The sequence below is a fragment of the Necator americanus genome, chromosome V, assembly GCF_031761385.1.
Source record: "Necator americanus strain Aroian chromosome V, whole genome shotgun sequence".
In the NCBI taxonomy this organism is placed as follows: domain Eukaryota; kingdom Metazoa; phylum Nematoda; class Chromadorea; order Rhabditida; family Ancylostomatidae; genus Necator; species Necator americanus.
Window position 1 is genome coordinate 25573395 of NC_087375.1, and position 27994 is coordinate 25601388.

Genomic DNA, 27994 nt, shown 5'->3' on the forward strand with positions numbered 1-27994 from the left:
ATAGATTGCTAAAATACTTTATTATTTAGGGTTTTGAAGAAGTAGTTATCTGATTTCAAGGAAGTAGTTTGAAGAAAACAGTAACTGTAATCGACTATAGCGTCTATCGTCTTGCGTCGAGGTTCTTCTTCTCTGTCCGAAGCGTGCCCGTTTTCATATCTCCACTTAGGACATCTGTCTTAGTTTCAGCGCTCCCTTTCTTCCCACCAGTAGTCCCGCTCACCTAAAAAAAGTCATTCATTGCCTCATATTTCCATATATCTTTTTTTTTATTTTCTTTACTTTATAGAACAAACACATAACTCCAGAAGTGCAATTAAATGGAAAATTTCTCTAATACGAAGCACATGTCATCCTAATGCAAAGCTATACTGCTTAAAACGGGAAATAGAAAAACAAAATTCAGTAAACTCCTCCTACCGGAGTTTTCAGTAATAAAGGAGAAATCAAAGGTATTATTTAGAATATGCTTTATAAACAATTTCCCTGATTTTATAAGTGCGACTCAAGAAGTCATTGTAGGCCAATTTCAAAAGAATTCTCTTTGGTCGCTGCTTGTTCCACTATTTTTTGTTATCACGGTCGAAAAACTTGTTCACTTCTTGAAATCAGCAGGCTCTTATTTAAATGCGGTTGTCGGGGATTAGGGGATAACTGTTTAAAGTGTATACGTACAAAATGCTCCAGGATCCGGCTGTAACAATGAATCGGTTTAAGAGCTTTAAAATGGGAAAGAAAATCCTACAATTTGGATGTATGCAACTTAAATAAATGAAGGAGTTCATCTGTAACATTTACCAAACCCTTTGCAACAGTATGCTTCCTTGTTGATAGTCGAATTTACGCAACAGCCAAGATTGTTAACAAACCTTATCACGGCTAGTAATTAAGTTTGTTAACAATCTTGGCTGTTGCTTAAATTTAATTTTTTAAATTCTTTTTAGCATGCTTCTTTTTCGGTTAAGGTTAAAACCCATCGAAAAAGATAGTAAGTAATTATCACAAATGATTTACGGCCGCAGTTTTTCCTTTTTGGTCTCAGTTACTGGTTTCTGAGCATTTTCAACCATAATAGACATCAAAATGTAAAAATAAATAGACAATATAATCTCAACTCAAGGAGTGATTTGTACGAGTTCACAACTATGTCGCTAGTGAATTCCCTGTTCTCTTACATAGTTCAGAAAATTGAAATTTAAAGGAAAATGTTGTGCTAAGTTCTGAGACTCCGAAACGAGTAAATCGGACATGCTCATATGCTATCTATCAATTTCGGTAGACGTCTGCAACTTTGTAACCTTACGTTGTAATGATACCCTATAAACCTATATGTTTCCACTTAGAGATTGACGAATTTCCACCTGAAACTAAGTAAAGTCTCATAAAAAGCACGCGTGCAGCTCACCCTTCTTCTTTTTTTCTTAGAAGCAAGCACACAGGCAACAACAATTATCACGGCAAACAAGACGATGAAGTAAATCATCAAAAAACTAGGCGAATGCAAATCTGGAACCAACCAAAAAGACTGTATACAGAAGCTTTTTTTTACAACACACCATACACATCGACAAACAGATAGGACACTAAGCACTCACTATAACACTTCTCTTCCGTCCTCTCATAGATGTGTTTGCCATTTTGAAGCGTAACATTCACGGCATAAATGTAACAGCTTAGATCAAATTTGTATCCTGGTGAAATCTGAAACTTCTAAAAGAGAAAAGTGGCCCAAAAAATCTATTAACTCTTCTTTGTATTGTTTAGAGAGTGCTATGAATCAACGAGTCTTTGCTAGTGTATCTTTCTGTGCCTCTTTGCCACCAAACATGTGGAGAACTGTGAATAATATTCGACCAGACATCATGCCACTGCAGTCTTGGCGTAATTCCTCTTGAATAACCGACGACTGATGAGTCGAATAGGTTAAACTCCAGCAAATGGAAGAAAGAGACTGTATCAATACGCGATACGCTGGTGTAGTGCAGTTGGCAAGATATTTGTTACCAGTCTGAATGTCCGGCTAAAGCCGAATTTCAGACTTTCGGTGGTTTTACCTTCGCTCCCCTTGACTGATCAATGAAAGTTAATAGTAGTGGTGTTTTCTGTAAATTTAGATTTGTGTTTTTTTAACAACGCTTTCCTCCTCTTCTTTATATTATAAATTAAGGGGAAAAATTACGGATTTTTCCCTCCAAACGCGTCAATTCCACATTTGGAGTATATTCGACCATCAGCTACAAACACTCCTTCGATGTCAGAATAATATAGATACAATTTGAAAGCATTATTCGAAGTATGGGTATTCCTCCTGATTTGCCCCACTAGTTATCACAGACTGATGTTTTAACATAAAATGACGTGAAAGACATCGTTCTGCTGATAAAGATAACGTTCCACGCCAGTTCACATAAACATCTTGCTACTATTTAAGCATCCGTTTGCATGCATGTATCCACTTTCTGAGAACGGCATGCCACAAACAGGCGAACAAAGAAAGAAATAGGCACGCGAAGGAGTCATAAAGGTGAAGAGCAAAGCGGCCAGTGGTTAAGGCTATGAAACGGCTGCAACCACCTATCTTTTGCGTCATTCACACGAAGTTATTGCGCACTATTTTGACGCCGGTGGACCCGTCGCACCCTCTTCTATAGGTATCTGGCGCCGGTGGACCCGTCGCAATTCCTCCTATACGTATCTGGCGCCGGTGGACCCATCGCACCCCCTTCTATAGGTATCTGGCGGCGGTGGACCCGTCGCACCCTCTTCTATAGGTATCTGGCGCCGGTGGACCCGTCGCAATTCCTCCTATACGTATCTGGCGCCGGTGGACCCATCGCACCCCCTTCTATAGGTATCTGGCGGCGGTGGACCCGTCGCACCCTCTTCTATAGGTATCTGGCGCCGGTGGACCCGTCGCAATTCCTCCTATACGTATCTGGCGCCGGTGGACCCATCGCACCCCCTTCTATAGGTATCTGGCGGCGGTGGACCCGTCGCACCCTCTTCCATAGGTATCTGGCGCCGGCGCGCCAATACGACACCGCGGGACCTGTCGCACCCCCTTTTTCGAATTTCGTGACACACAGACAAACACACACACACACGGACTAAACTCGTTATTATATATCATGATATCATGATCATGATCATGATGATTGCACCTTTGTGTCTGGCCTCAGCAAGTCATTTTGTAGGGCATACACGTTTGTTCTCAAATAGTTCTGAAGTGAAGTCGAACGTGCTGGCACATCCCCTGTCAATCCATTATCGCCAAACGATCTTTTATTAATGTCGGCGCTAGAATTGTTTACACTACATTCATAAGCGGCTGATAGAACGATGGTACCCAAAGCCAACTAAACACTTCATCCTCGTTGAATGTACAATATACTCCGAATTGTTCTGAAAGAATCACTTGATCCAATGGCTAGCGCCTGTAAGTTTTGTAATTTAAACGTTTACGAACGTCTACAATTCTCATTTGTTGCCAAAGGCCAAAGTTAAAGTGAAGCGTTCTCGTGTCTTGGAACTTATTTGCATATTTTTGTCTATGTTTTATCTACAAATTGTTTTGTCTACAAAATTTCTGGACGAAGAATGTATTATCATGATGTTCCGGCTTTTTTGCGGGTTTAGAGGACTAAGTAGAGGGTAATAGGAACAATCTTGTAAGTAAAGTCTTGCCGAGTGCCACGCTACTCTGGGTTACTGTCTCGACAATCGTTCAAGATAGTGAAAAAGGCAGATGAACGGCATTGTTAGAGCAAAGTGGTATAGCAAAGAAAGTTGCAGGAATATCTTATTGCATACCAAATTCGCATATCTCATTTCCCACACATACCATTTCCTTGAACGATTACGCAGGGCGAGAAATAAAGGCAACACCGTGACAGAGTACTTTGATGTGACCCCAATTTACTTGAGTATGAAAAACAGACAGGCACTGCGAGCTCTCGTATGTGCTAGCAGTCTGAATGTCTAGCTAAAGCCGGACTTCAGACTTTCTGTTGTGTTCGCTTCGCTCCCCTTTCACTGAACAATGAAAATTTACAGTGGTAACATTTTCTGTGAAATTAGATTTTTATTTTTCTAACAACGCTTTCTTTCACTTTTTCGTTATAAAATAAAGGGAAAGATTACAAACTTCTCCTTCTAAACGCGTCAAATCTACATTTGGAGAATATTCAACCATCAGCTTCAAACAATCCTCGATACCAACATAATATAGATGCAATTTGAAAGCATTACTCGAAGTATAGATGTTCCTCCTGATTTTCTCCAACAGTCATCACAGAATGATGTTTCAACATAAAATCACGTAAACAACATCATCGTGCTGATAAAGATAAGTTCACATCAGATCACGTAAACTGTTGGGCATTATTTAAGCAACCGTTTGTGTGGTGAGAAGAAAAGAAGAAGACATGCTACCAACTACCTTTCACGATATCAATACGAAGTTGTTACGCACCGATTCGACGGCGGTGGACCCGTCACACACCATTTTATACTTTTTTGGCGTCGAAGCACCAATCCAATGCCGGTGAACACGCCTTACCCCCTTTTCGAATTTCGTGACTGACACACATGCACACACATACACACACGTGACAGAATAAGCCCGTTATTGTATAACACCCATCTGAATGTCCGGCTAGCCTTTTTTGAATTGTTCTCTTCGCTCACCTTCACTGATCAATTAATCAAGATTAATCAGAAATTAATGGTAGTGACATTTTCTGTAAGATCAGAATTCTGTTTTTTTTTTTGACAATGTTTTCTTCTTTTTTTTTTTACTACTAATGAAGGCGAAAGATTTCATACTTTTTTTCTAAACGCGTAAGTTCTACACTTGGAGAGTATTCAAACTTCAGCTTCAAACACTCCTTCGTTCCCAACATGATCACCTTGAACACCTTGACTCCAGTTGATTCCTCGTTGACCTTTCACCTCTACGGCTCTTCCTCAGAAAGTGAAAACACGCGTGCAAACGGCTGCTTAAATAGAAGCAAGCTGTTTATATGATCTGACGTGGAGCGCTATCTTTATCTGTTCGATGATGTCTTCCACGTCATTTCATGTTAAAACATTATTCTGCGATGACTGTTAGGGTGAAACAATAGGAAAACCTATACTTCCAGTAGTACTTTAAAATTGTGTCTACATTATGTTGAAAACGAAGGAGTGCTTGAAGCTGAAGTTTGAATATTCTCTCAATTGTAGAACTGACGCGTTTAGAAAGTAAAGTATGAAACCTTACGCGTTTATTTATCACCTTGATCACCTTGACCACCGTTGATCTATATATATAATATATATATATGTATATATATATACATATATGTATATATATACATATATGTATATATATATATATATACCAGTCTGAAGTCCGGCTAAAGCCGGACTTCAGACTTTCTGTGCTGTTTGCTTCGCTCGCCTTCACTGATCAACGAAAATTAGGCAAAGGATTTCATAGTCTTCTTTCTAAAAGCGTCAGTTCTACATTTGGAAAACATTCGAACTTCAGCTTCAAACACTCTATCTTTATCAATACATTACAAACAAAATTTAAAAGAATCACTTGAAATATGGGATTTCCTCCTGTTTTCTCCCAAAAGTTATCAAAGAATGGTGTTTTGGCATAAAATGATGTGAAAGACATCATCCTACTGATAAAGATAACGTTCCACGTCCGATCACATAAACGTCCTGCTACTATTTAAACAGCCGTTTTCATGCGCGTTTCCACTTTCTGAGAACGGCATGATACCAACTTGAGGCGAACGAAGAAGGAAATGGATACGCGGAGGAGTCATAAAGATGAAAAGCAAAGCGTTCAGTGACCACTGCTATCAAACGGCTGCAACTATCTATCTTTTGCGTCATGCACACGAAGTTATTGCGCCAATCCGCCGCCGCGGGACCTGTCTCACACCATTCTGTAGCCATTTGGCGCCGACGCACCGATCCGAAGGCGGTGGACCCGTCGCACCCCTTCCCATAGGTATTTGGCACCGGCGCACCAATCCAACGTCGGTGGACCCGTTGCACCCCCTTCTATAGGTATCTGGCGCCGGTGGACCCGTCGCACCCCCTCATATAGGTATCTGGCGCCGGTGGACCCGTCGCACCCCCTTCTATAGGTATCTTACGCCGGTGAACCCCTCGCACCCCTTCTATAGGTATGTTACGCCGGTGGACCCGTCGCACCCCCTTCTATAGGTATCTTACTCCGGTGGACCCGCCGCACCCTATTTTATAGCCTTCTAGCGTCGAGGCACCAACTCGACGCCGGTTGACCCGTCGCACCTCCTTTTTTGAATTTCGTGACACACACACACACATACACACACACGTGACAGAATAAGCCCGTTATTATATACATGACATATATATATATATATATATATATATATATATATATATATATATATATATATATATATATATATATATATATACGCAGCAAACATATTCCTCGGTGGTTCTTGGGTTCCGTGAAAGATAACTTCTTGTGGTCGAATTATGACAGCACATCTCCAGAACTCAGGTGTCCTTTTGACTACCCATATTCAGCGGATGATCTTGCCATCTCACAAATCCCGGACGGATGAAAATACTTTTCTGCGCTAATCCCGTCGTCTCCACCAGGTTTTCCATTTTTATGTTTTGGATACAGACCAGAACATTTGACTCGGTCGGTGGTTCCTCGTTAACCGTATATGTCGGTAAATGAACGTGCTCGAGTTCAGGAGCTCACGGCACTTACCGGTTCAACAAACTCTTGAAATAATCCCTCCAGATTGGAAGGGTTGCTTCACCAACAGCCGCTCCATTGGCAGTGTAAAAGATTGGAAAACTTCTTTTCATCTTCCCGCTACATGCTTCAATACAGCATATGGTTTCCGCAGGTTCTTGTCCTAACATACCTTCTCAAATTCCTTCGCGCTTGACGTTTCGTTCGTTCTCTTCCATTCGTTTTCGCGGTCTTGTTACAGTTGACGATGCAGCTTCCTTCTGAACTGCTTTTCTGCCTGAAATCGCCAGTGCTGTGGGCGACACATAGAAAATTGACACATTGTGGACCTTGTCCCCGAACGAGGATATGAAGATACGAATAACGTGAATCTTGCCTCCGGAGATGCAAAGGCAAAGTTTTTCAGTGGCAAATGAACCGGAAGCGTTTCCTTTGCAGCATGCGTCCTGGATGCACTTTGTGAAGGAATTCGCATCGCAAAGCTTCTTCCTGGTCTGTATTCTGCCACGGATAGACACACGTTAGAGAAATTCTGTACTGTATTTTTTGTCTTTCAGTCCTGCCATGTCGATTTTTACTTGAAGAGCGTATTATCGGTTTCTTTTGTGGAACCGCATTTTGAGGCTGAAGAAAAAAACTGGACGATAGTCAGATTCGAGTGCAACGTCCTAAACAGCCCTGTATTCCCGGATATCTGACTGAGGCATGTTCGTCGTCAGAACTTAGTCGAGCTGGAGTGTGAGCGTCCTCATCTCCCGCTTGCACTGCTGTTCAAGTGTTAAAAAGATTGACTCCTGGCACGTGAGTTGATGGCTTTGTTGTTTTCTCTTGAACGTGGGAGCGATTATGAGGCCCGTCTGCTCACATAAGTGGACTTGACGGTCACGGTTATCCGACATGTATTTCACAGCATAGTACCATTTTCGTAGCACATCGAATAATTGCTCAAATCGCGTCCTCGTATTTGCGTCGATATGGACATGGTGGCTGGGTATTCTAGACACCTGATGGCTGAGTATTTTACACATCAACGCAATGAGTATTCACGCAATGTATTGACATTCTTAAGAAATGAATTTGAGAAACACGATAAAAGCAAGGGAATTGGAAGGCGGTGGGTTATCTGTAATCTGCAGAACTAAGATGCTGTTGGCACAGCAAAATGGCTACTTTAACATATCTGGGTTGTCTACGTATTTTGGTTTTTTTTTCTTTCAAATCTGGACATATCAAGATGACTTGTTTCTCACACATCTAACGTTGACACATTACTTTGAATGACAAGACAGATAAAGATAATGGTATCAGATGCTCCTGGGAAGTCAGAAAGATGTTTTTCATTATTACTGTACGTCGTGAAGGAACCATGAGTAATTTGTTCCTCTCTTTCGTAGTATACTTTGGAAGCTTGTTTGTTCGAGGGCAAACAGCTTCCAATTTGTTTTCGTCAGTTTTCTTTCACCGGATCGTACCGGCATGGAAGATGCGTTCGCTATAGGCTAGAAAACGTCTACCCATTCATCGATTAACATGCGTGCGTTCGCAATTACGAGTCGATCGCAACGCAGAGAATTAAGGTGTTTTTCTTCCGAAGGACATTTTTGGCGAGCACAAAATCGCACGCATTTGTGCGTAGAAACTCTATCACTGAGCGTGAAAATGTCTCTAATATCGAAGAGAGAAGTGCGACTTGTGGAAGGTAGACAAAATCTTTGTCGTATAACTGACCCCCAAGTCAATTTGGCTCCTTCTGGCATCATTTGTGATAACCACGCCATCGATATAAGTTTTTCCGTACTCCTAAATAAAAATTGATGCCTTTTTCAACACAGGACAAATAATGTGGCAAACCTTTTTGTATTGCAGCAGTTGGAAGTCTCTTATTAAGTTCTTTTCGAAATCTGTGGTAATTCTCCAAGTTATTATTAGATTAAGGCCTTCCTGAGCTCGAATTGTCACTACTACATCTTTCTCCTTGAATGGTATATCAGTAAAAATAATGGAAGAAACAAAACCACTTCTCAAGTCATCTTCACTGCGGACTTCACTGTTTAGTATTTGTTGAAATAAACACTCTGTTCGGTGTATATTCTTAGTGTATATGCAGTTGCCCAAACCAGAATCTGCTACTTTGTAAAAAAAAATCAGATTTTCGCAGATATCAAGAGGCAATGAGTAGGCTTGTTGATTTAGTGAGTCTGCCTTGTTTTTGAAGTAAGAAATGCTTAAGAATTACGATAAAACGAGAGATTAGTATTTGATGCTGTCATGAAATAGGAGTTCCAATCGTCGCTGTTCATGCTAGGATGGAATGTGGAAGCCCTATTGTAACAAAATATGCGTGTTTTTTTTAAAGATCTCGTCTTTTTTTACCTTTTTTGTCTTCTACATGATACAGTTTATTTTAAATAGTAACCCACATTACCACTTGTTTTATTAATAGATGTTCGTTGTTGATGTTTCAATGTTATTGGATGTTGTTGATGTGATTACTCATTATTAGATGTGAAGAAACAGAATTGTCAGAACTTTTGCAAGAGAGTTTTCAGGACTTCTATCTATTTATTGGTTACTTGTCCTATGAACCAAACGAAAGCTCCACTTGAATTTGCAGAAATTCAAAATTGTTCTAATCAAGTTCTTTGATACGTTAAAAATAACCTATAGCTGAAAAACTACTCGATTCCAAAACAATTTTACTTGAAAATTTCTCGATTCCAACTCATTAGTAACAGCAAAAATGTATGTTATATTATACCGCCATATTGTTTACTAATTGCCCAACTAAAACATTGATTGCACAGGCAGTATGAGTATAAGAAGAGCCCACTCATACGCATGCAATCCACAAAACATTTGTTTACTAGAATATCACATCTGAACCTTGTTAAATTTGTTTTTGAATTTTCCAAAGTTTTTTGGAATCAATTCCGAAACTCCAATCTTTCAGGCTATTCACACTTTTTTATGTCTGGTTAAATCAGTGTACTGTATCAACTGATCGTACAGAAGCTCACTATTAAAAAAAAATTTGAGAAAAATCTAAATCAGAACATTTCGTATAACGTAATGCTTTACAAATTTCATCCCAAGAAAATAAAGACTTGACTCTTGTAGCACCTTAAAAGAAAGTGTTAAAAGTGGAACTAGGGATAGTATAACTTGCGGATGGTATAACGGATGAACTCGAGAAGTGCAAATCATTTTCATTCGTTCACGAATAAAGAAATATAGGAAGTTACTTAAACGCAGAATACCACGAATTTGACGTGGTGAATGAGTCCGGGTTAAAAGCTGGAGATGTTGTAGATTGCTGGATCCGGAGAGATCCCCCCCCTCCGCCATCGCTAATCATCGTAAAAAAAACGGCGTGGGAAGCGTCTTAGTTCCCACGAGATAGTTAGGATACATATCTACGCACGTGTTCCGGTCCCCTCAACAGCCTATTTATTGGTTTTACGTGACTGCTCTGGTGAGGAGAAAAATCATCGTGAAATTTCAGAGACCACACTCGTACGTGGATGTGGCGCGTGCACAAGGGTGACGTGATGCTTAAAACGGTCGTCATCATCGTCTAATCTGAAATCGTCGTGAAAAGCAACGGCTTCTACGCTGTTTTGTTTTACTGCGAGTAGGGAGAAATGAACGAAGCCGCTTCGGATCAGGGAATCTACAATTTTATCTCTAGCTTCTCCTGCGGATTCCCCCACTACGTCAGATTCGTGGTATGCTACCTTTAAGCGTAGCTTATGAATCGTTTCAATCATTTTGTGGGTGTTGCTACTGTGCTTTACTCAGTTTGATGATAAAATTAGTACATATGTTATCTTGGTACTTAGAATAAAGTTGACTACCATAGAAGGAGCTGTCGATGTTTTTAGTTTCTTCGTTGTAGTTGTTGTAGTTCTTTCCGCTACATTTTTGAATGCAATCCATGCTACTTCTATTCCAGCACCAGTGGTACACGCTACCCCTACGTAGTAGATTTCTACAATGATTAAATTTAAATCAACTTGTGAATTTTTTAAAATAAGAACTAGACGGTATAAACCCACTACTTGCTTTCAAATCGTTGAATTCTGCTGATCTCGCTCGCGGCGGAGCAATTTTAACTAAGCATGTGGGTGACGTCTCTTGTTTTTCACAAATTTCAACCTAAACATTAACGTACAGTATTTTTTAGAATTAATTATCACCGCTGATAGGCCAAAGTATCTTGACAATAGTCTTGTATGTGAGGACTCTTTTTTTCACATAAAATTAGGTATTTTCCAGGTGTATTTAATTGCCTTCTGGTCAAGGTTTTTGGTGGCAACAAATATGAAAGAAACATTGTATAGAATAAGATATAAAAAAACTGTATTATAGTATGGCATGGATGTTTTCTTTTTGTTCTCTATGAAAAGAAATCATATGTTGATTCTTTTGCACTACAACAGATGCACTGAAAAAGTGCGAGCATTAAACAAAATTTTCTTGAAAATTCGCAAGTTTGTGATATTCGAGTTTCTATCTAAAAACTTGCAATGTAATATCCAGTGTTCATCACGAATATAGCATAAATTTTGCTCTGTGTTGTGTATTTGCTGACGGTTAAGTGATTAGGTCCGACAATGAGAATGAATTGGAAGATAGGGCGGTAATAATTAATCTGTTCTTTTTTTTTATTAAGTTCCAATTGTATCTACCTTCTGTACATAGCGTTATTAAATGTCACACTGAAATAATTTCAAGGATGAAAATTTTTATTTTTAATTTTTATTTCCTGTAGATCGGCTAATAGGTTCTTAAGGGAAAGTATAACTGTGTACGCAAATCCTAGGTGGCATTGAGATAAAATACGCTTGAGAATAGCATCACAACCAGAGTGCCTTCAACAAAAATGCGACTAGGATGGAAACTTTCTAAAATGCGATGACCGTGCAGGATAAACATAATAGTTGTGGTCTACACTCTCAGTAATCTACGTACAAAAATTTCCGCAAAAATTAATCAGCTTCACCTTTAGACCGGTTCCGGTATTTCAGTTTTGGTAGTAGTGAGTTCTCCTCTTTAGTCGTTAATCTATAACAGGAGAATGCGTTCCATGCTACTCTTTTGAAAAGCTGAGGCAGAAATGTGCCTTATTCCGACTAGTGGCTGGGAATAGCCCAAGCCGACGCGAGAATTTTACTGGGCTAGGCTTGATATAAACATAGCGTTGTAGTACAATCTCATTTTGTTTAGCTATAATCACACGCTGCCAAAATCCTAAATTCCACGTATTTATTTTTTTTTTGGTTCAATTTGTTATTCTGTCTACTGTAAACAAATATAGCATTCGCTTACACTTCCGTAATCACACATTTCTGCAACTCGAATATCTTGTTAGGGGAAATATATTCCCTGAGATTGCTTAATTCGAAGATTCCTTTATTCTCTTAAAAGAATAAAGGATAACCCGCTTGGGACGATCCACCACGTCCACTCCAATTCACAATCGCTCGAGATTGACGAACGTGTGACTGCCCTATACAATGACCTGCGGGACTAGCCGATGTGTCAGTTCAGTGTTTTTATCTTTTCAAACAAGTCTGGTACCAGTTTATCCACCACGTAGTTATGAAGGGATTAGTACCAAAGCGGATTCGAACCTCCGATCGACCGTGCAGACAGCGTAACCTCTTGCCGACTGTGCTACATCGGCCCCATTTTGGCCTTAACTTTAACCAAAGATCTTAGTGTTTCATTGAAGGGGAGAAAAACTAATTCAAATTACACCTCAGATGCAGCTGCCAATGTTCTCTCACCCTTCTACGGAGGTTTCTTTAAGTTTTCATTGTGGTTATTTACAAGCAGCATAATACATAACTTGTACGACAATCGCTTTTTTTTACATGAGTACTCGTACTATTTCGGAAAATATTGTAAAGATACGGTCACAGCAGAAGCTATACCCCAAAATCTGATAAGCAGGTTGATTGAAAACAGATATATTGAATAACTACTATTCCAGTATAATTTCCAATTTTCGTAGGAACTTTTCGTACAGTATCTGCAGATCAATTCCTTATAGTATTAAATAGAAATATTGAATCATAGAAGCCTCCTTAGATCTCACAGAAGTCAATAATACACACAAATATTTTATTTTAGTGTTCTTGGGGCCACGTATAAAAGTCTGACTGTTACCTGCTCGTGGTGGCCCTGCTCTTACTAAACGCAATCAGCATCTGAGTGTGCGCCTTGAGATGGTACGAGTAGCAGCAGCATAGAATCTTTAGCAACAAACATTGGTTTCGTAACGATGAACTGCCGATCGCTGTCGAGTGAAATACAACAAGTCGATCTGGTAAGATAGCTGTGATATCTGCATGCGCCGTTTGCTGCATTGCAGGAAAGTGCATCGGAGGACATCCCGTCATCAACGCCGAAAACTACATCATATACTGTGCCGATGCTGATGAGAAGAAAGTAGGAGGCTGCGCAATAGCTGTGAGGAACGTTTACAATAAAATGGTGGAGAAATTTGGCTTAACTTCGTCAAGAATCTCCTTTGTACAACCGCGAGATCGCTGAAAACACAAGCTCACCCACTTACACAGACCGCCGAAGATTATCAAAAGAACGCTTTTCATGATGAACTCAACACGCTAGTATGCAAGATACTTAGCCTGCAGACGGTATCGTCGGAATTGATGCGAATGTAAAGATGGGTCTCGAATAACTGTCCGATATGGTTGGAAAATGGTATAGTCCCGCGAAGCTTACTTTTAGCAACGGTTGTCGTCTGGTAAATCTTCATGAAAAGACGAATCTCATAATTGCTTTCACGTTTAAGAGGAATCACTGACGACGTGAGCTTATGTGGCAAGTGACAACCTCTTTAACTTAGAAGGGTAGCGCCAGCAAAAAATGACATTTCTTAAACTGCAGTTCGACTACGTTTTGAGAAGGAGCATACTCATTTCGCATCCGGAAGTCTAGACCTGTCTGAGACGTCGCCTTCGAGGCTGCTTAAACAGTAGCGAATGGTTTATATGATCTGACGTGCACGTTATCTTTATCTGTAGGGTGTTGTCTTTCACTTCATTTTATGCCAAAACATCATTCTTTGATAACTGTCGAGGGGACACATTAGGAAAAAAACCCACAACCCATACTTCGAGTAATGCCTTTAAATTTCGTCTATAATATATTGGTAAGAAGTGTTTGAAGCTGAAGTTTGAGTGTTCTCCAAATGTAGAAGTGACGCGATCTTTTGTCTTTATTTATACTAAGAATGTGAACAATCCTTGTTCATATTCTTAGTATAAATAAAGACAAAAGATTTCATGATACACAAGTCTAATTTCACAGAAAACAGCACTAATATTAATTTAGTTGATTAGTGAAGCGAGCGAAACAAACACCACAGAAAGTCTGAAGTCCGGGTTTAGCCGGACGTTTAGACTAGTATATATGACTAGTCCTTCCAAGATAGCCTTAATCATATTCACTGCTCCTAACTCAAGAACTTCGGGAGCGAACTCTTCTATCTCTCTTTCTCACACTGCGGTTTCTAATCACCTTCTGCGTCTAAGGTTAGAGGCGAAAAAGAGATCTATTTAATTCCAAGTTTTATTTCCTTGTAAATTCTTATTCTATACAAGACTTTCAGTACGGCTTCAAACAAAACTATACCGAATTCTTCCCCGAAAAACTACACTAATGCATTGCATCGGCAATCAGCAGAACAAAACTAACCCTTTTTTGTGGTCACAATATCTCAAATTACAAACTGCTTACCTTACAACCAAGATCTCTCCCAAAAAGGTGGATATTAGGAATCGGCACGAAATCAATACGCACTTTATCATGATGTTCGGGAAAAACTTCAATATCCGTTGGAGCAATGTTCGGTACTGTAAAAATTCATTGAAGTTGTATGCGACACCTCTGAATTAGCTAAAACGAAAGACCAAGGCAGCATTATAAAAAAGGATCACATTGTTGATATATCCCATTTACACTGTCCGCACGCGAACACCTACAGTGAGCTCCCCAGTCAAGTTTTGGGTTGAAAATGAAAACTCACAGCGTTCTTTTTCAATCTATTATTATCTCAAACTTCGAAAGTTTCGGCTTCTTCGTTTTAAACATCATGGCAGTCCGCAATTACATTGTTTCTAACAGTAGTGATTGGTCCAACAAATTTTCAGTTGCATTTATATTCAAGTAGCGGAACGTCCAGGCGATGCAAGTGGAAAATTAAATCAACAAATACTTTAAGGGTCCAGTAATTTGGATCCGATCAGGTGCACACATAGTCAGGTCAAAACGATATGAAGCACGATGCATTTTGCGTGCGTGCTCGGCAAACTGAAGGTAGCAGTTGGAGCCAAAGTGGGACCATCGCAGACTGAAGCGATCGTTAGTGCCAGCAAGGGTCCCGGCACGCTCCTAACTGCTATGCTCAACCGCACCGTCTCGAGAGAATCCGCGTACGCAATTGCACCGTGGTTCATGTCGTTTCGACCCTAATACAGTCTGGAACAATTTTCTTCCAACAATGTCTCCGTAGATGAACAAAGCAGAGCGAATGTATAGATCAAAATGACATGAATCACGAGGCAGCTGCGTAACCGATTGCGCTGGAAGAGGCGCGGTGGAGATGGGGCCATCACGAACTGCAGCGTCGGTAGAAGGCGTTCCCACCAGAGTCAAACGTATCTTAAGAATTTCTCAACAGGGGGTCGTAAGAGGTATGTCGGAAAAAGAGGGGGTTGTAAAGCTTGTCAGCAGAGGAGAAGAAAATGGAGAAAGCACGGAGAAAAAGACGAGGGGATGGTGGATTCCAAAAAAACTCATATTATTAGATGCAAAGTGTTAGGAAAACAGATGGCGTGCAGTATTTTTTTGCAATTTTGGCGATATAATTCCACACTTTTTGGTCCTCCAATTTAGAATAAATGCGAGGGGACGTGAGTACGAAGGCAAGAAAAAGAGTGTGAATTATACAATTCGTTCTGGACGAAGCCTTCAGGGCTTGCTATCAAGTGAGTATTTTCTTTAATTCACCATAAAATGGAAAATACTGATCATGAGAGAAGTAATCGAAGAGTGAGCCTCCGGTATCTATAGTTTTCTGAAAATTGAGGCCAGCAGCACATGTCTGCCGATGGCGTAACGTGATGTGTCGGCGTTTCTATAGCGACTCTAACGGATCAATCCCTGAGAAGTGGGAGTTTTGCATTGAGTGTGCGACAGTTAAGAGCACATTTTGCATCCGACAGTGACTAATTTGTCCTTATTCGAAAAAGCTATTTCGATGCTGTTACTGAGCGAAAAAAGACATCTACAGGCCCAATTAGGGATAAAGTTAGTTCAAAGTAGGGTCCACAAATTTCTCAACATCGATGCTCAAAGTGATTTCTATGCAATAATGCTGGCTACGGTTTGTATAGAGAGATAGAATTTCTTTCATATTCCTACAAAGCTTGGTTCCTCTAGCTTTCCTAGTTTTCTTTGAAACCTAGTTGAAAGAAACTCTAAGTTTTGCCTCAAATTTTCGAGTTTTTCCAACTAGCTTTTAAGAGAACCATAACACCTACAGAGACCCAAATATGCAGTCAAGGGTTTTTTCTGATGCTCTATCAAAATATGGCATCAAACTTTTTAATCGCGCCATCTCGCAACGGGGAAAAGTGCGAAAACTCAGATTTTGGCAACGCGTCAAAATACGTACGACTTCGAACAAAGTCCAATAACTCAGCTCGTTGTTTATAGAAGCGAATTCGGTTTAAGATATGTTGTAGAGAAAGATTTCTGCTATCACACTGCTTTTTTATTTTTTTTTTCCAATTAGCTTTCATTCTTTGAAAAACTATGAACTTCTTTGGAAAATTCCTTGAGAAAATGTTGAGAAAAATGCCATAGTCTTAACTATTTCTCAACTAGCTATCAAAAAAAAAACCAAATGGTTCCTTAAAAAATACTTTCACCATTTTATAGCGCAAATCTTCCCTTACAGAAAGCAGCCACCTTTGTCTTCCTCCGTTTCTTATGTAGCCCGTTATTCGTATTTATTTTAAGCTACTAGAAGACGACCAGTCCAGCAGTAATTTCCTATCAGGGCCTGGTTCCAATGGCTAAAAAGACTTCCAAATAACAAATATATGCTTCGAACAGTGCTCTAAATACAATTCCAGAAACCCTGCCGGTGAAAAGTTCATCTCAGTAATTTTTTTTTTTGTTTTGCGAAAATCAAAATTCCGTTGGCGATCAAACTATTCATCATCTGTAATCAATGAGTGAAATTGCGAGTAGGAAAAAGAAAATAGTAAAAAAATGCTTCAAGGATGTGATCTGCGTCGGTATTAGTTGTTTTTTTTCCATTTTTTAAAAAGTGGAAAACTTCCGGCGGGGATCACACACTCAATCGTTTGTAATCACTGTTGAAGGAAGAAATATGTCTTTGGAAGCTAACTCATCATTTCAATTTATTTGTGCGCATATGTACTGACTCGCTTACAATCTTTACAGTGAATTCAGTGGCCTCAATATTATATCATATTATAATTTTTATTTCACTTTTGGTATCTGTCATATTATATTATTTGATTTATTTATTAGGCGTCCAATATGTTATAAATATATAATATATATAGGAGAATTTGTTTTCTCAATTCTGTTGATTATAACTAATTTTTTTATTGCTATGAGCTATGAGCGGCTATACTAGAAATATCAAGATGAGGGGCTCGTTTTCTGGAGAGTCATCTATGAAGTCTATGGAAAAGCGTTTTCAGAGGGTTTTCTTCTCAACTACACGGCTGACCCTTCTCCTCACTCGATTCTAACCGGTACCGGTCTTTGAGCGCTATTGCTTACGCTTACGTTTTTGCTACCATAAATAACACGTGTGAAACGCTTTTTGAACAGATTTTATGACTAAATTGCTTTTAAATTCTTAATGCCGCATTGGTAAAAATGTTGTTATTTGCACATTGGGAACTGCTAGAAAAATGTCACTCTCGGCCGTTTCACATTGTTCCAGGCTATGGGAAATATACTAATGCTTTGTTGGCACTGACTGATATGAATTCCATCTAAGATTGTATTCAACATTAAAATTAGCAAACACTACATGTTGTTTTGTGATCACTTTTCCAAAACAAACGCAGTTTTCTATTTTTCGGTTTCGCAAGAAATTTGAATTGAAGGGAAAGCACAACAAAATTAACGTTGTTTTTGAAATCTTAGTGGAAAACGTTGAGTTCGGAGTATAGATTACGAATGTGAGCGTGAACGCACTCAATGAACTCTAATCGCCCCGAATAACGACGTTCTTCTCCAGAGTGCGTAAGAATGCACCCCCGCCTACTTCCCCTCCCTTCTCCCACTCATCTTACACAATCTTGTGGTCCTTTCAGCAGCCTGCTCATTGCTTTTACTCTAAGGGATGGGGTGGAGGGGAGAAATCATTGATCTTCGACCGCTCGCTAGTGGATCACTTGACGGACTACTGCACATTTCCTCTGTTTCAAAAGTTGTAGGAGACAAAACTCACGCACACCTTTTTCTGGCAGATCGATCGTTAAATTGAGGCTGGTTCCAGTGTAATCGCTCAACACGGGCAGAACGTCTACTTGGAACTTCCATGGTCTCTTTTTAATTTCCAGCTCCTAAAGGTAAAAATCCTCTTCGTCGTCACACATTTACTCTACTTGTACCATATTAAGCACTTGCATAGCTGTTCGTATAGGTATGTTCTTGTTGCGTTAACTGATGGCCATTTTCAAGGGTCCAAATGCTGAAACATTCTTTTTTTATAGTTCTGCATAAGAGTTCCAGCGCTATGTGTTGGAGTTTTCCAAGTCAAGATAAATGGGCGATATCGAAAGAAGTCCCAGGACATCACTTGACTTAGATTAAAAAGTAATATTAAAATATTTTTGTTTATGTATGTTAATCTCAACGTCGTCAGTCAATCCTGTACGCTGCTATTTTTGCAAAGACTACGAAGGCTTTCGTCTGCGATAATTTCTAAAATAAATTTTAGATCAACTTGTTTATGTGCGATTCATGCCATGAACATACGAGTTACAGATGCAGCGAAGACACAGTTATGATCTTCAATTGTTGTGAGTGAAATTTAAACTGCAGATCACTGCTTTACTACGCAGACGACTGCTGTGCCGACATTTAAATGAAAGAGTCTTGAAAGATTGCGTTTTTTTCGTCATTTTTTGACTAGCATTGACCATGTGACCATTTCCACCGCTCTGATGCCAAATAATAGTGTATTTATTGTCAGCGAAAACCGGATACACAAATAATCCTAAAGTTGTATCGCATTCGCCGGTATTCTACCACAAAACAGGATATAAGAAAGATGTCATGTCCACACATGATAGAAGCGACGATCGACAGAAATTCAGGGATTTTAGAGCAAACTTCAGCATACACTTTTCAGATAATCACCAGCAAAAGCTAGCGAAGATATATCGTATACCACTCAAGAATAGATGTAGTGATAGACGATGGGTACGTGATGACGAAAACAACTGGGAAGCTAAAAAATAACAAGTCCATGAAGAAGAAATGCATTTGGCGAAACTGTTTGGTTTTTCTTTTGCTGTCAACCTTAAATGAATTAAATGAGAAAGCAAAAAAAAAGTGTTAGGATCAACACTTTTCATCAGAGATAAGAAAAAGTTGATTGCTTGTAGGAAAGCAGGGCAAAAAGAAAGGAGATCTTCACAAAATGTTGAAGAGAGTAACAGTAACACAAGAAATGCAGCTCATGTAAATTTCTCTGTGTTGAAATAGTGAGAAATTTCTTGGAAGATGCCTGAGGTTGTTGCCTAATCCGAAAATCAATCATTATTTGCAGTGCTGGTCGATCACCGACAAATCCACTCAATTGAGATAAAGCAGAACTTCTTTAACTTCTTCCTTTGGTTCTCTACTGATAGTTTCGTGAAAACTTTTTGAGAAAACACTCATAATTTTGACAGAAATTCTATAAAACGTCATTTCGTACCTGACGGCATAAAGAGGCTTTTCGTTATCTTCCATTCCCAAAGAACTCCAAATCAATCGGATCCTATCGTTTAATTCTTCTTTGTCAATGCCGGTGACTCTTATTTCGCTGTACTTTCTCACAGACACGACTTGAAAGTGAAAGCAGTGTTCTTTTTATTCACAATCAAAACAAGAGAAAAAGCTTAAGTAAAGATTTCCGAACAACGAACCTCCGCGTCTCTGGTAATAGATGTCCTTATTGTCTCCATAACTTAACTCAAAACTCACAGTCCAGATAACAGCCTTTATCTTAGCCTGATCAACACGGTATGTCACCAATCCTTCCTGTCAAGAAAGTACAGAATACTACCAAGCAGAGGTTTTCTCCAATTTTTGAAGCACTGTGATTCCGTAGTCACTAAGTGACATAAAGAATCAAGCAAATTACGCAGGTTCCAAATGGAAACTGCTCCTTTATCACAACGGAACAAAACACCTAGTGAATATTTACAAAAATACCTAAGAAAAACCTCTACTTTATTCCTTTCATTCAATTCAATTTTCACGGTCATTCAAACAAAAGAAGACAATACTAAACTTCAAAATCTGACACCCTGTAAAATTAAGTTCAATCACCACAACAGCAGAACGAAACACCAAAAAGGTTTTAGAAATTGATAATCTCCCTAACAAAGTGTTTCGCTATGGCTCTTAACTTGAGAACTTGACTCAAATGAGGATAGCCGTAATTCAGTGTTTTTCTAACCGTTAAATTTTGGAGAGAAAAGGAAGTAAAAGGAAGAGAAAACTGCTCGGTTGGGTGAAGGCCTGGATCATTACCAGTATTAACAAGTAGAGGTTGGGTTAGTTATTAGGAGTTATTAGGATTAGCAGTCGGTTAGCCGCTCGAAAGGGTTCGAAACCGCCCTAATGCAGATCTATTTTTCATCCCTCCGAGGTCGGTAAATTGCTACCAGATTCGTCTGGAGGGAGGAGAAAGGTAAAAACACTGATTTAATTATCGGCTTTTCGCCGCAAGTCATTATGTAGGCCAACACGCGTTCCAAAACCTCAACAGTTACGAATTGCAGTAAAACTCGATGGCGCATCAGAGGTGGATAGATAGGCCAGTGACTTTATTTTTTATCCTTTTAATAAGTAGAGATTGGGACGTTTGTAGTTTTCAAGTATCACAGTCAAAAGCTCTACAGATATAGAGATCATGGATCAGAAACACCAAAACTGATCAGATACGAACCAACCATTTGAAGAAGTGTAGTTTTGCGATTGTGCAGCTATCTTTGAAGTATGGCATAGCAACTTTGTTTTATTTTTAACCATTCTGAACGTTCGGCCAAAGCCGGACTTCAGACTTTCTGCGGTTTTCGCTAAGCTCTTGTTCCCTCAACCGCTATCACAGAATGAAGTCCACATAAAATGAAGTAAACGACACCATCGTACTGATAAAGTACTGATATGATTGCAAATCAGATCATGTAAACGGTTGGCTACTATTTAAGCAGCAGTTAGCATTCGTATTTCCACTTTCTGAAGAACAGAGGAGTTGTAGGGGTGAAAAGCAACGCGGAAAATGGATACGACTATGAAACGTCCCATTTACTTTTGTGACATGCACACGAAGTTGCTCCGCGATACTTCTTCACCGCGACACAGGAATTCGACGCTGTGCGACCCGTCGTACCCCATTTTATGGAAATCTGACGCCGGCGCACCAATCCGACGCCGGTGGACCTGTCACACCCCCTTCTATGGGTATCTGGCGCTTGTGGACCAATCTGATGCCGGTGGACCCGTTACACCCCCTTCTATAGGTGTCTGGCGCCGGGGCACCAATCCGACGCCGCGGGACCCGTCGCAACCCCTTCTATAGGTATCTGGCGCCGGGGCACCAATCCGACGCCGGTGGACCCGTCGCACCCCTCTTTTTAAATTTCGTGACTGAAACACACACACGCACACACACAGACACACGTGACAGAATAAGCCCGCTATTATATATCATGATATTAATTGGATCACAGAACCAAGGATATTAACGATGAGAGATTGTGAATTCGATCTCGTACCAGCTGTTTTATAAGTTTATTATCCAGAACTCTCACGTGCTCTTCAGCTTGCGTACACGATTGCTCCCACGACTCGAAATGAACGGCTCATTGATCTTATCAGAGTTTGGTCTTCCAAATATTTCGCATTTCTCCAAGTGACTTGGTCGGCGCACTCTTTAAAGGCATCACCCCACGAATCTCAGGTGGTGCGGATTTCAGGTGGAGTATTCGTGTACGGAATATTAAATTATGGAAGCAGGGATGATCCCGTCCATTACTTAATAATTGCCGTAAAAAACGGCCCGGAAGATGCGGCGCGTGCACATAGCTGGCGCGCTCCAATCCAACTCCTTGTAGAAAATAGCGCGCCGGAACGTCCGAAGCCGTATCCGAATCCGTAACGCCATGTGCACGCGCCGCATCTTCCGGGCCATTTTCACGGCAATTAGGAAGAAATGGACAGGTTCACCCCTCCTTCCATAATCTAATATTCCGTACACCAATACTCCACCTGAAATCCGTACCACGTCAGATTCGTGAGGTGATGCCTTTAAGCGGTATAGGCACTTGAAGAAACAATTAAAAGTCTTCCAGCTGTGATTCAGCATATCCAGACAGGTGCCAATTTTGACCTGAGCAGATAGAAGACACGATAAAAACCATCAATATAAGACAGTACAGCAAAAGTTTCCGATCCATCATGAGTTACTTTGGAGCCATGTGTTGCTTTTGACATGAACACCGTGACCAGTATTAGTGATAAGACCCCTGCTGTCTGTAGTAATTTCTGTCAACCGAAAAAAAGAAGAATATGAAGACTCATCCAGGGGCGTCATGACTCTAATGATTATAAATCCACTAAGGCTGAGACAACTTTGATATTTGCTGAGCACCCCAAATACTGCCTTCAGAGCAGCGCTGTTGGAGATATCTTCTATTGAAGGGCGAGATCTGATGACACCATGATAGAATGAGACGTTGCTTTCAAAATTCGTTCTATTGATATGCTCAAAGAACACATCGGTATTAAAAAGATGTTGATGAAGGAAGGAGAAGGTACATTGGAATAATGAGCCTATTGTGGTATTAAGTACTCGTCCTCAGTGTAATTTTCTTCCGGATGGTGAGTTGTCACGTTGTGAGGTTTTCAGGAGGATACATTACAAATCATTTTGACTTTCGAGGCTCTGAGGAAGAAGTGCGGTGACACCGAATCATTTGCCGAAATGACCCCTCGTTAACACTTCCGATCGAGTGCTCCTACACAGAATAAAAGCAAGATAGAGTCCTATTATAGTATCAAATATGCATGTGTTCTACTCGACACCAACTGAATTTTACATTCTTGAAAATTTAAACGATCTCCCTTTGCGTACAGTGTAAGTAAACATTCGGAGTGGCTATTTATTCTATTGTTCCTTCGATTCCTTTGCTCACACTGTTGCTAAAAGAGTTTTTAAATGGTGACGTGACTTGAACGTTAAGTAATTAATGTTTAGTTCTGATCCAACTGCCTGATTGACATTTTTTTTCCAAAATTGAGCCAGAGCTTCCTTTCAAGGGATGCACAAGATTAACAAAACAAATTTTAGTCTGAGATTTACTCAAGACGAATACGAGAACTACTGCTTTAGCCTGTTGAACTATTTGAATTTGAATATGAATGAAATTAATAAAATGATAGTTGGTAAAGCATAGTTACCTCACTGTTGGTATCCACAAAGCAATGACTAGCATCTGTAGTGTCGCTATACCCAGAATGGCAGATGGTTATTCTAAAAAAAATCTTTCTTGTCGCGGATTGTCAGTCAATACCCACTATATTCACAGCCGTACACCCTCATCCACACTCTCTTTTAGACAGTCACGATATTGTTTCATGGTAATTGAATCAGGAACAAATCTCCTCGATGCTCGGCTTGTCACATCTTTTTTTCTATTTAGAGTCAAAAGCATAACCAAATCTCACCATGTTTGAAATCTTAAACGCATGTTTTGTAGGACGAGTTTGATTTTGCTTTCAAACGTTCAGTCCTTAAACTCGAACATTTTCATACAAATTATCATTTAGGTATGATGTGATGAGACAGCAAAAAAAAAAAGCTGTTTTCAAAGAGCCAGGCTACAAACCACCTATTAAACAATCAAAATCATCAGATTTTCTGCCTCCAAAAGGCTGTGATTTCCCTGGCACTGGTTTTAAGGTAGGAGTTACAATTGCCCATTCATATCTCTATCTAGCACAAGTTCAAAGCAACTGATTCAAGAAACTAAATTATTTAAATCGAGAACAGCGAGCTAGGCTACCGTGTACCGCTAGTTCCACTTCTGTTCCTTGTGTTACGAGAAGGAAATTGAAAAACATGTGTTTACGTTTTTTAATAGTGCCCATGTTCGACTGTCCTTGAACCTTGCATCTTTAATAAGTAGTTTTGGTTGATTTGCTTGAGCCGTAGTCAAGATTCGTATTGAGCTTCGTCATTAACTAACAGCTAACACTGCGGCGTCATCGTCTTCGTCAGAGCCAGGCGAAATCGAGGCCATCAGTGACTTATCCTCTCAAGCACCTCATCACTTTACAAAAAGCATTCAAACGTAGGCAAACTTAAAAGACAACACACAGGCTACTGCTTAATTCATTTCTCGAATTTTGGTAGCGTAACAGACCATCACGCACCACAACCATGAATCACAAAGATTTTTTATAGGGTCCTGACGGCCCGCTCCGTAGATAAAAAACCGCACAGGAATTGAGATAGACCTAGTTTGCTTGTGATCGCAACGCACTTATCCTTCCTGTTCATTTTAGGTATTTTACCGCTAGATTTAAGGTTCGGTGGCGCTTAAGGGTTCGACAAGGTGCTAAAGTACTTTCTTAAGAGTGGCCTCACAGTAGCGCCCTCGTTGTAGGAGTTGAAGGGAGGTTAACACTTATTCGCGCTGCAGCTGACAACATAACTTGCTCTTTGGACGCTTTTCATCTCTGTAATTTCTAGCAGTGGGAGCGCAAACTAAATTACGCCTGAATTTTTTTCTGCGCAGACGCGAAGCACAAGAAATTTTCACGTCAAAGATGTTAAGTTGGAAAAAAATGATACGCGTTTTTTGTTGCCTTATTCGTTTTTTCGCGCATTTCGTTGTGATTATTAGTGCTGAAGTGATTTTGAACAAGAGTCAGTATTTGGTCACTACCAAGACTTAGAACATAGAACACGAAGAACACAAAACACCCTTCTAATGTTTACAATCATTGCTGAAGACAATCATCGGTGATGATCCTCTTAAAAGAACACGAGAGGTTGCCAAAGAACTAGGCGTTGGCCGTCCACAGTCGTTCGCCATATGGAAAACATTGGGAAGGTGAAAAAGTTGAACAAGTGAGTGTCGCATGAACTTAGCGAGTCCCAAAGAAACTGCCGTTTTGAGATCTGCTCAACGCTTCTGTTACGCAACAAGAGCAATCCATTTCTCGATCGTGTTGTCATGTGCGATGAGAAATAGATCCACTAAGACAACAGGAATCGTCCCACTCAATGGATGGACAAGGCTCATGGATGCTGATGGAAGCTCTCAGGCACTTCTTGAAACCGAAAATGAACGAAAAAAAAGACAATGGTGACTGTGTGGTGGTGCTGCCTAAGAGGTAAGATTTTCCAAAACCAAGGTGATGCCGAAAACGACTCTCGGAAGTTTGTGGACTCCAACTCCGAAAGCTCGGATTTTACGTAGCAAGAATAAGCAAAATAGTATCTCGTTGTAGTATCGAGTTTGGTAAGCTGCATACGAGGTTGTTAAATAAGTTTATTGGCTAACGTTTCGGCAATATCGCCTTCTTCAGAGCCTGAAATGGTCGACTCAATCTACAATTTAAACGACCAACCTCTCCACAACTAAACTAATAAACTCCACGCCTACTTTCAATCACCAATTTAGCGACTATACTGAATGTTCACCTTAAATCGGAGACGCCTAGCATGGATCGATCACGAGGGCGAATGGTTCAAATGTCACATTCGGATCGGAAGAACCATTCGAGATATGGCGCGAGTTCCCGCGTTATCGATAGACATTCGCTCTTGCAGTTCATTTTAGGGTTTTCGGCTTGGATCCAAAACGCCTTCAACGATTTTCGAGCCAATGTTTTAGATGTGTGCGCTAAGATTTGGACAATAATTTCAAAATTGGCTCCGTCGTGTTTTTGTAGTCGGAAAATCAGGTAGATTACCCCGGATCTCAAGCAGTCTCCTGGTCTTCCTATGAGACAAATAATACAGTTCGGTGTTGTACAGATGGGATCGTACAAACGATTTTATCTGTAAAACACCGAGCTGACATTTCAAATTGTTTGGTGGTATTTCAACGACCGAAACGGAGCTATCCAAGTCTGCTCTCCTCAGACACCGCCTGATGGCAGTGATCATTTCACCGGAGATATAAGGAAAGCAGGGAAGTATCTTATCTGCGGTGGGGTTTTCCAATTCACTTCGGTATCGTCTCGTTTCAGACGTTCGGATTTCATAACCATTAGAAACAGCAATTTCGTGAGCCAAGGTTAACGATTCCTTTCTTTCCTTAGGTCCACTACGAACGGTTCTTGCCGTGCGAAACATGTTGTTAAACGCAGCTTTCTTCATATGAGATAGATGAGCAGAAAGAAAATAACCAAAATGTTCTTATTACTGGGCTTACGATACCATCTCGTCTGGTACGTACCGTTTGAGATGCCAATCTGGATGTTCAAAAAAAGAAGCCAATTGCCCTGTGGTTTCTCTCTAGTAAGTGTTATGTGTTCGGACTGTCGGTTCAACAAGTGAAAACATTTGTCCATCTCCGCTTGGGTGGCGCAAATGACAAAACAATCGTCAATGTACCGAGAATAGAACAAAGGACGTAGTTCCAGAACAGGTGCTCCAATTTTGGCCATAAATGAAATAGCTAAGGTGGGAGCCAATGACTTGTTGAACTGACTGTCCGAACACAAAACTTACTAGAGAGAAACCACAGTGCAACTGGCTTCTTTTTTTGAACATCCAGGTTGGCATCTCAAACGGTAAGTACCAAACGAAATGGTATTGTAAGCCCAGTAATAAAAACATAAAAACATTTTGGTTCATTTTCTTTCTGCTCATCTATCTCATATGAAGAAAGCAGTGCTTAGCAACATGTTCCGCACATCAAGAACCGTTTGTAGTTGTCTTGAGGAAAGAAAGGAATCGTTAATACAACTACAATTTGAAATACGATACCATCTGTACAACACCGAACTGTATTATTTATCCCACAGGTAGACCAGGAGACTGTTGAGATCCGGGGTAATCTGCCTGATTTCTTGCACGAACTGTGGGGACCAGTATGTCAGTGAAACGGCACGACCGCTGTATGTCCGCATCAAAGAGCACGTGAGCGACAAAAATAGGTTACGAGAATGGACACCTCAGGTGCTCATAGAGCACAAAAACACGACGGAACCAATTTTGGAATTATTGCCCAAATCTTAGCGCACGAATCTAAAACATTGGCTCGAAAATCGTTGGAGGCGTTTTGGATCCAAGCCAAAAACCCTAAAATGAACCGTAGGGGTGAATGTCTGTCGATTACGCGGGAACTCGCGCCATATCCCGTATGGTTCTTCCGATCCGAATGTGGCATTCGAACCACTCGCCCTCGTGATCGATCAGTCAGCGGTCCATGTTAGGCGTCTCCGATCTAAGGTGAGAATTCAGTGTAGTCGCTCAATTGGTGATTGAAAGTAGGCGTGGAGTTTATCAGTTTATTTTCGGAGAGGTTGATCGTTTAAATTGCAGATTGAATCGCTTATCTCAGGCTCTGAAGAAGGCGATACGTTAGCCAATAAATTTATTTAACAACCTTGTTTACAGCTTATCAAACTCGGTACTACATTCAACTAGGTTCATTGAAAGTCAAACTTTTCAACTAGTATCTCGTTGGCAAAGATGCGTGGACTGTAATTATTTTTTTTCGATTAGTAAAGTTAAATTTGAGGTTATAGGGTTTCGAAGTGAATGTTTGAAAACCCGATTTATTTTCTAGTACCAACCTAATATATTTAAAGGCAGCATACCTGAGGTGGTGCGGATTTCCGGTGGAATATCCAGGTACGGGGTCGTAGATCATGGAGACAGGGGTAATTCCACTCGTCTCTCCTTCCATCACTGCA

General features: G+C 40.2%; 1 protein-coding gene across 3 annotated transcripts; it reads right to left on the reverse strand.

Moving 5' to 3' along the window:
• Positions 1–103: 103 nt before the first annotated feature.
• On the reverse strand, positions 104–27987 carry RB195_015170 (uncharacterized protein; the record flags this gene model as incomplete). Of its 3 annotated transcripts, XM_064205754.1 has the most annotated exons (13): positions 104–223; positions 1406–1506; positions 1596–1701; positions 4908–4943; positions 10615–10748; positions 10816–10915; positions 14528–14643; positions 18297–18405; positions 18470–18533; positions 19767–19896; positions 19978–20092; positions 23519–23591; positions 27899–27987. In XM_064205754.1, 13 exons carry the CDS (start codon positions 27985–27987, stop codon positions 104–106), a joined length of 1293 nt encoding a protein of 430 aa, XP_064061634.1. The 3 variants fall into 3 exon arrangements, with proteins under 3 accessions (XP_064061634.1, XP_064061633.1, XP_064061635.1); XM_064205752.1 differs by lacking the exon at positions 4908–4943; XM_064205753.1 differs by lacking the exons at positions 23519–23591; positions 27899–27987 and adding an exon at positions 21010–21012.
• Between the last annotated feature and the right edge of the window lie 7 nt (positions 27988–27994).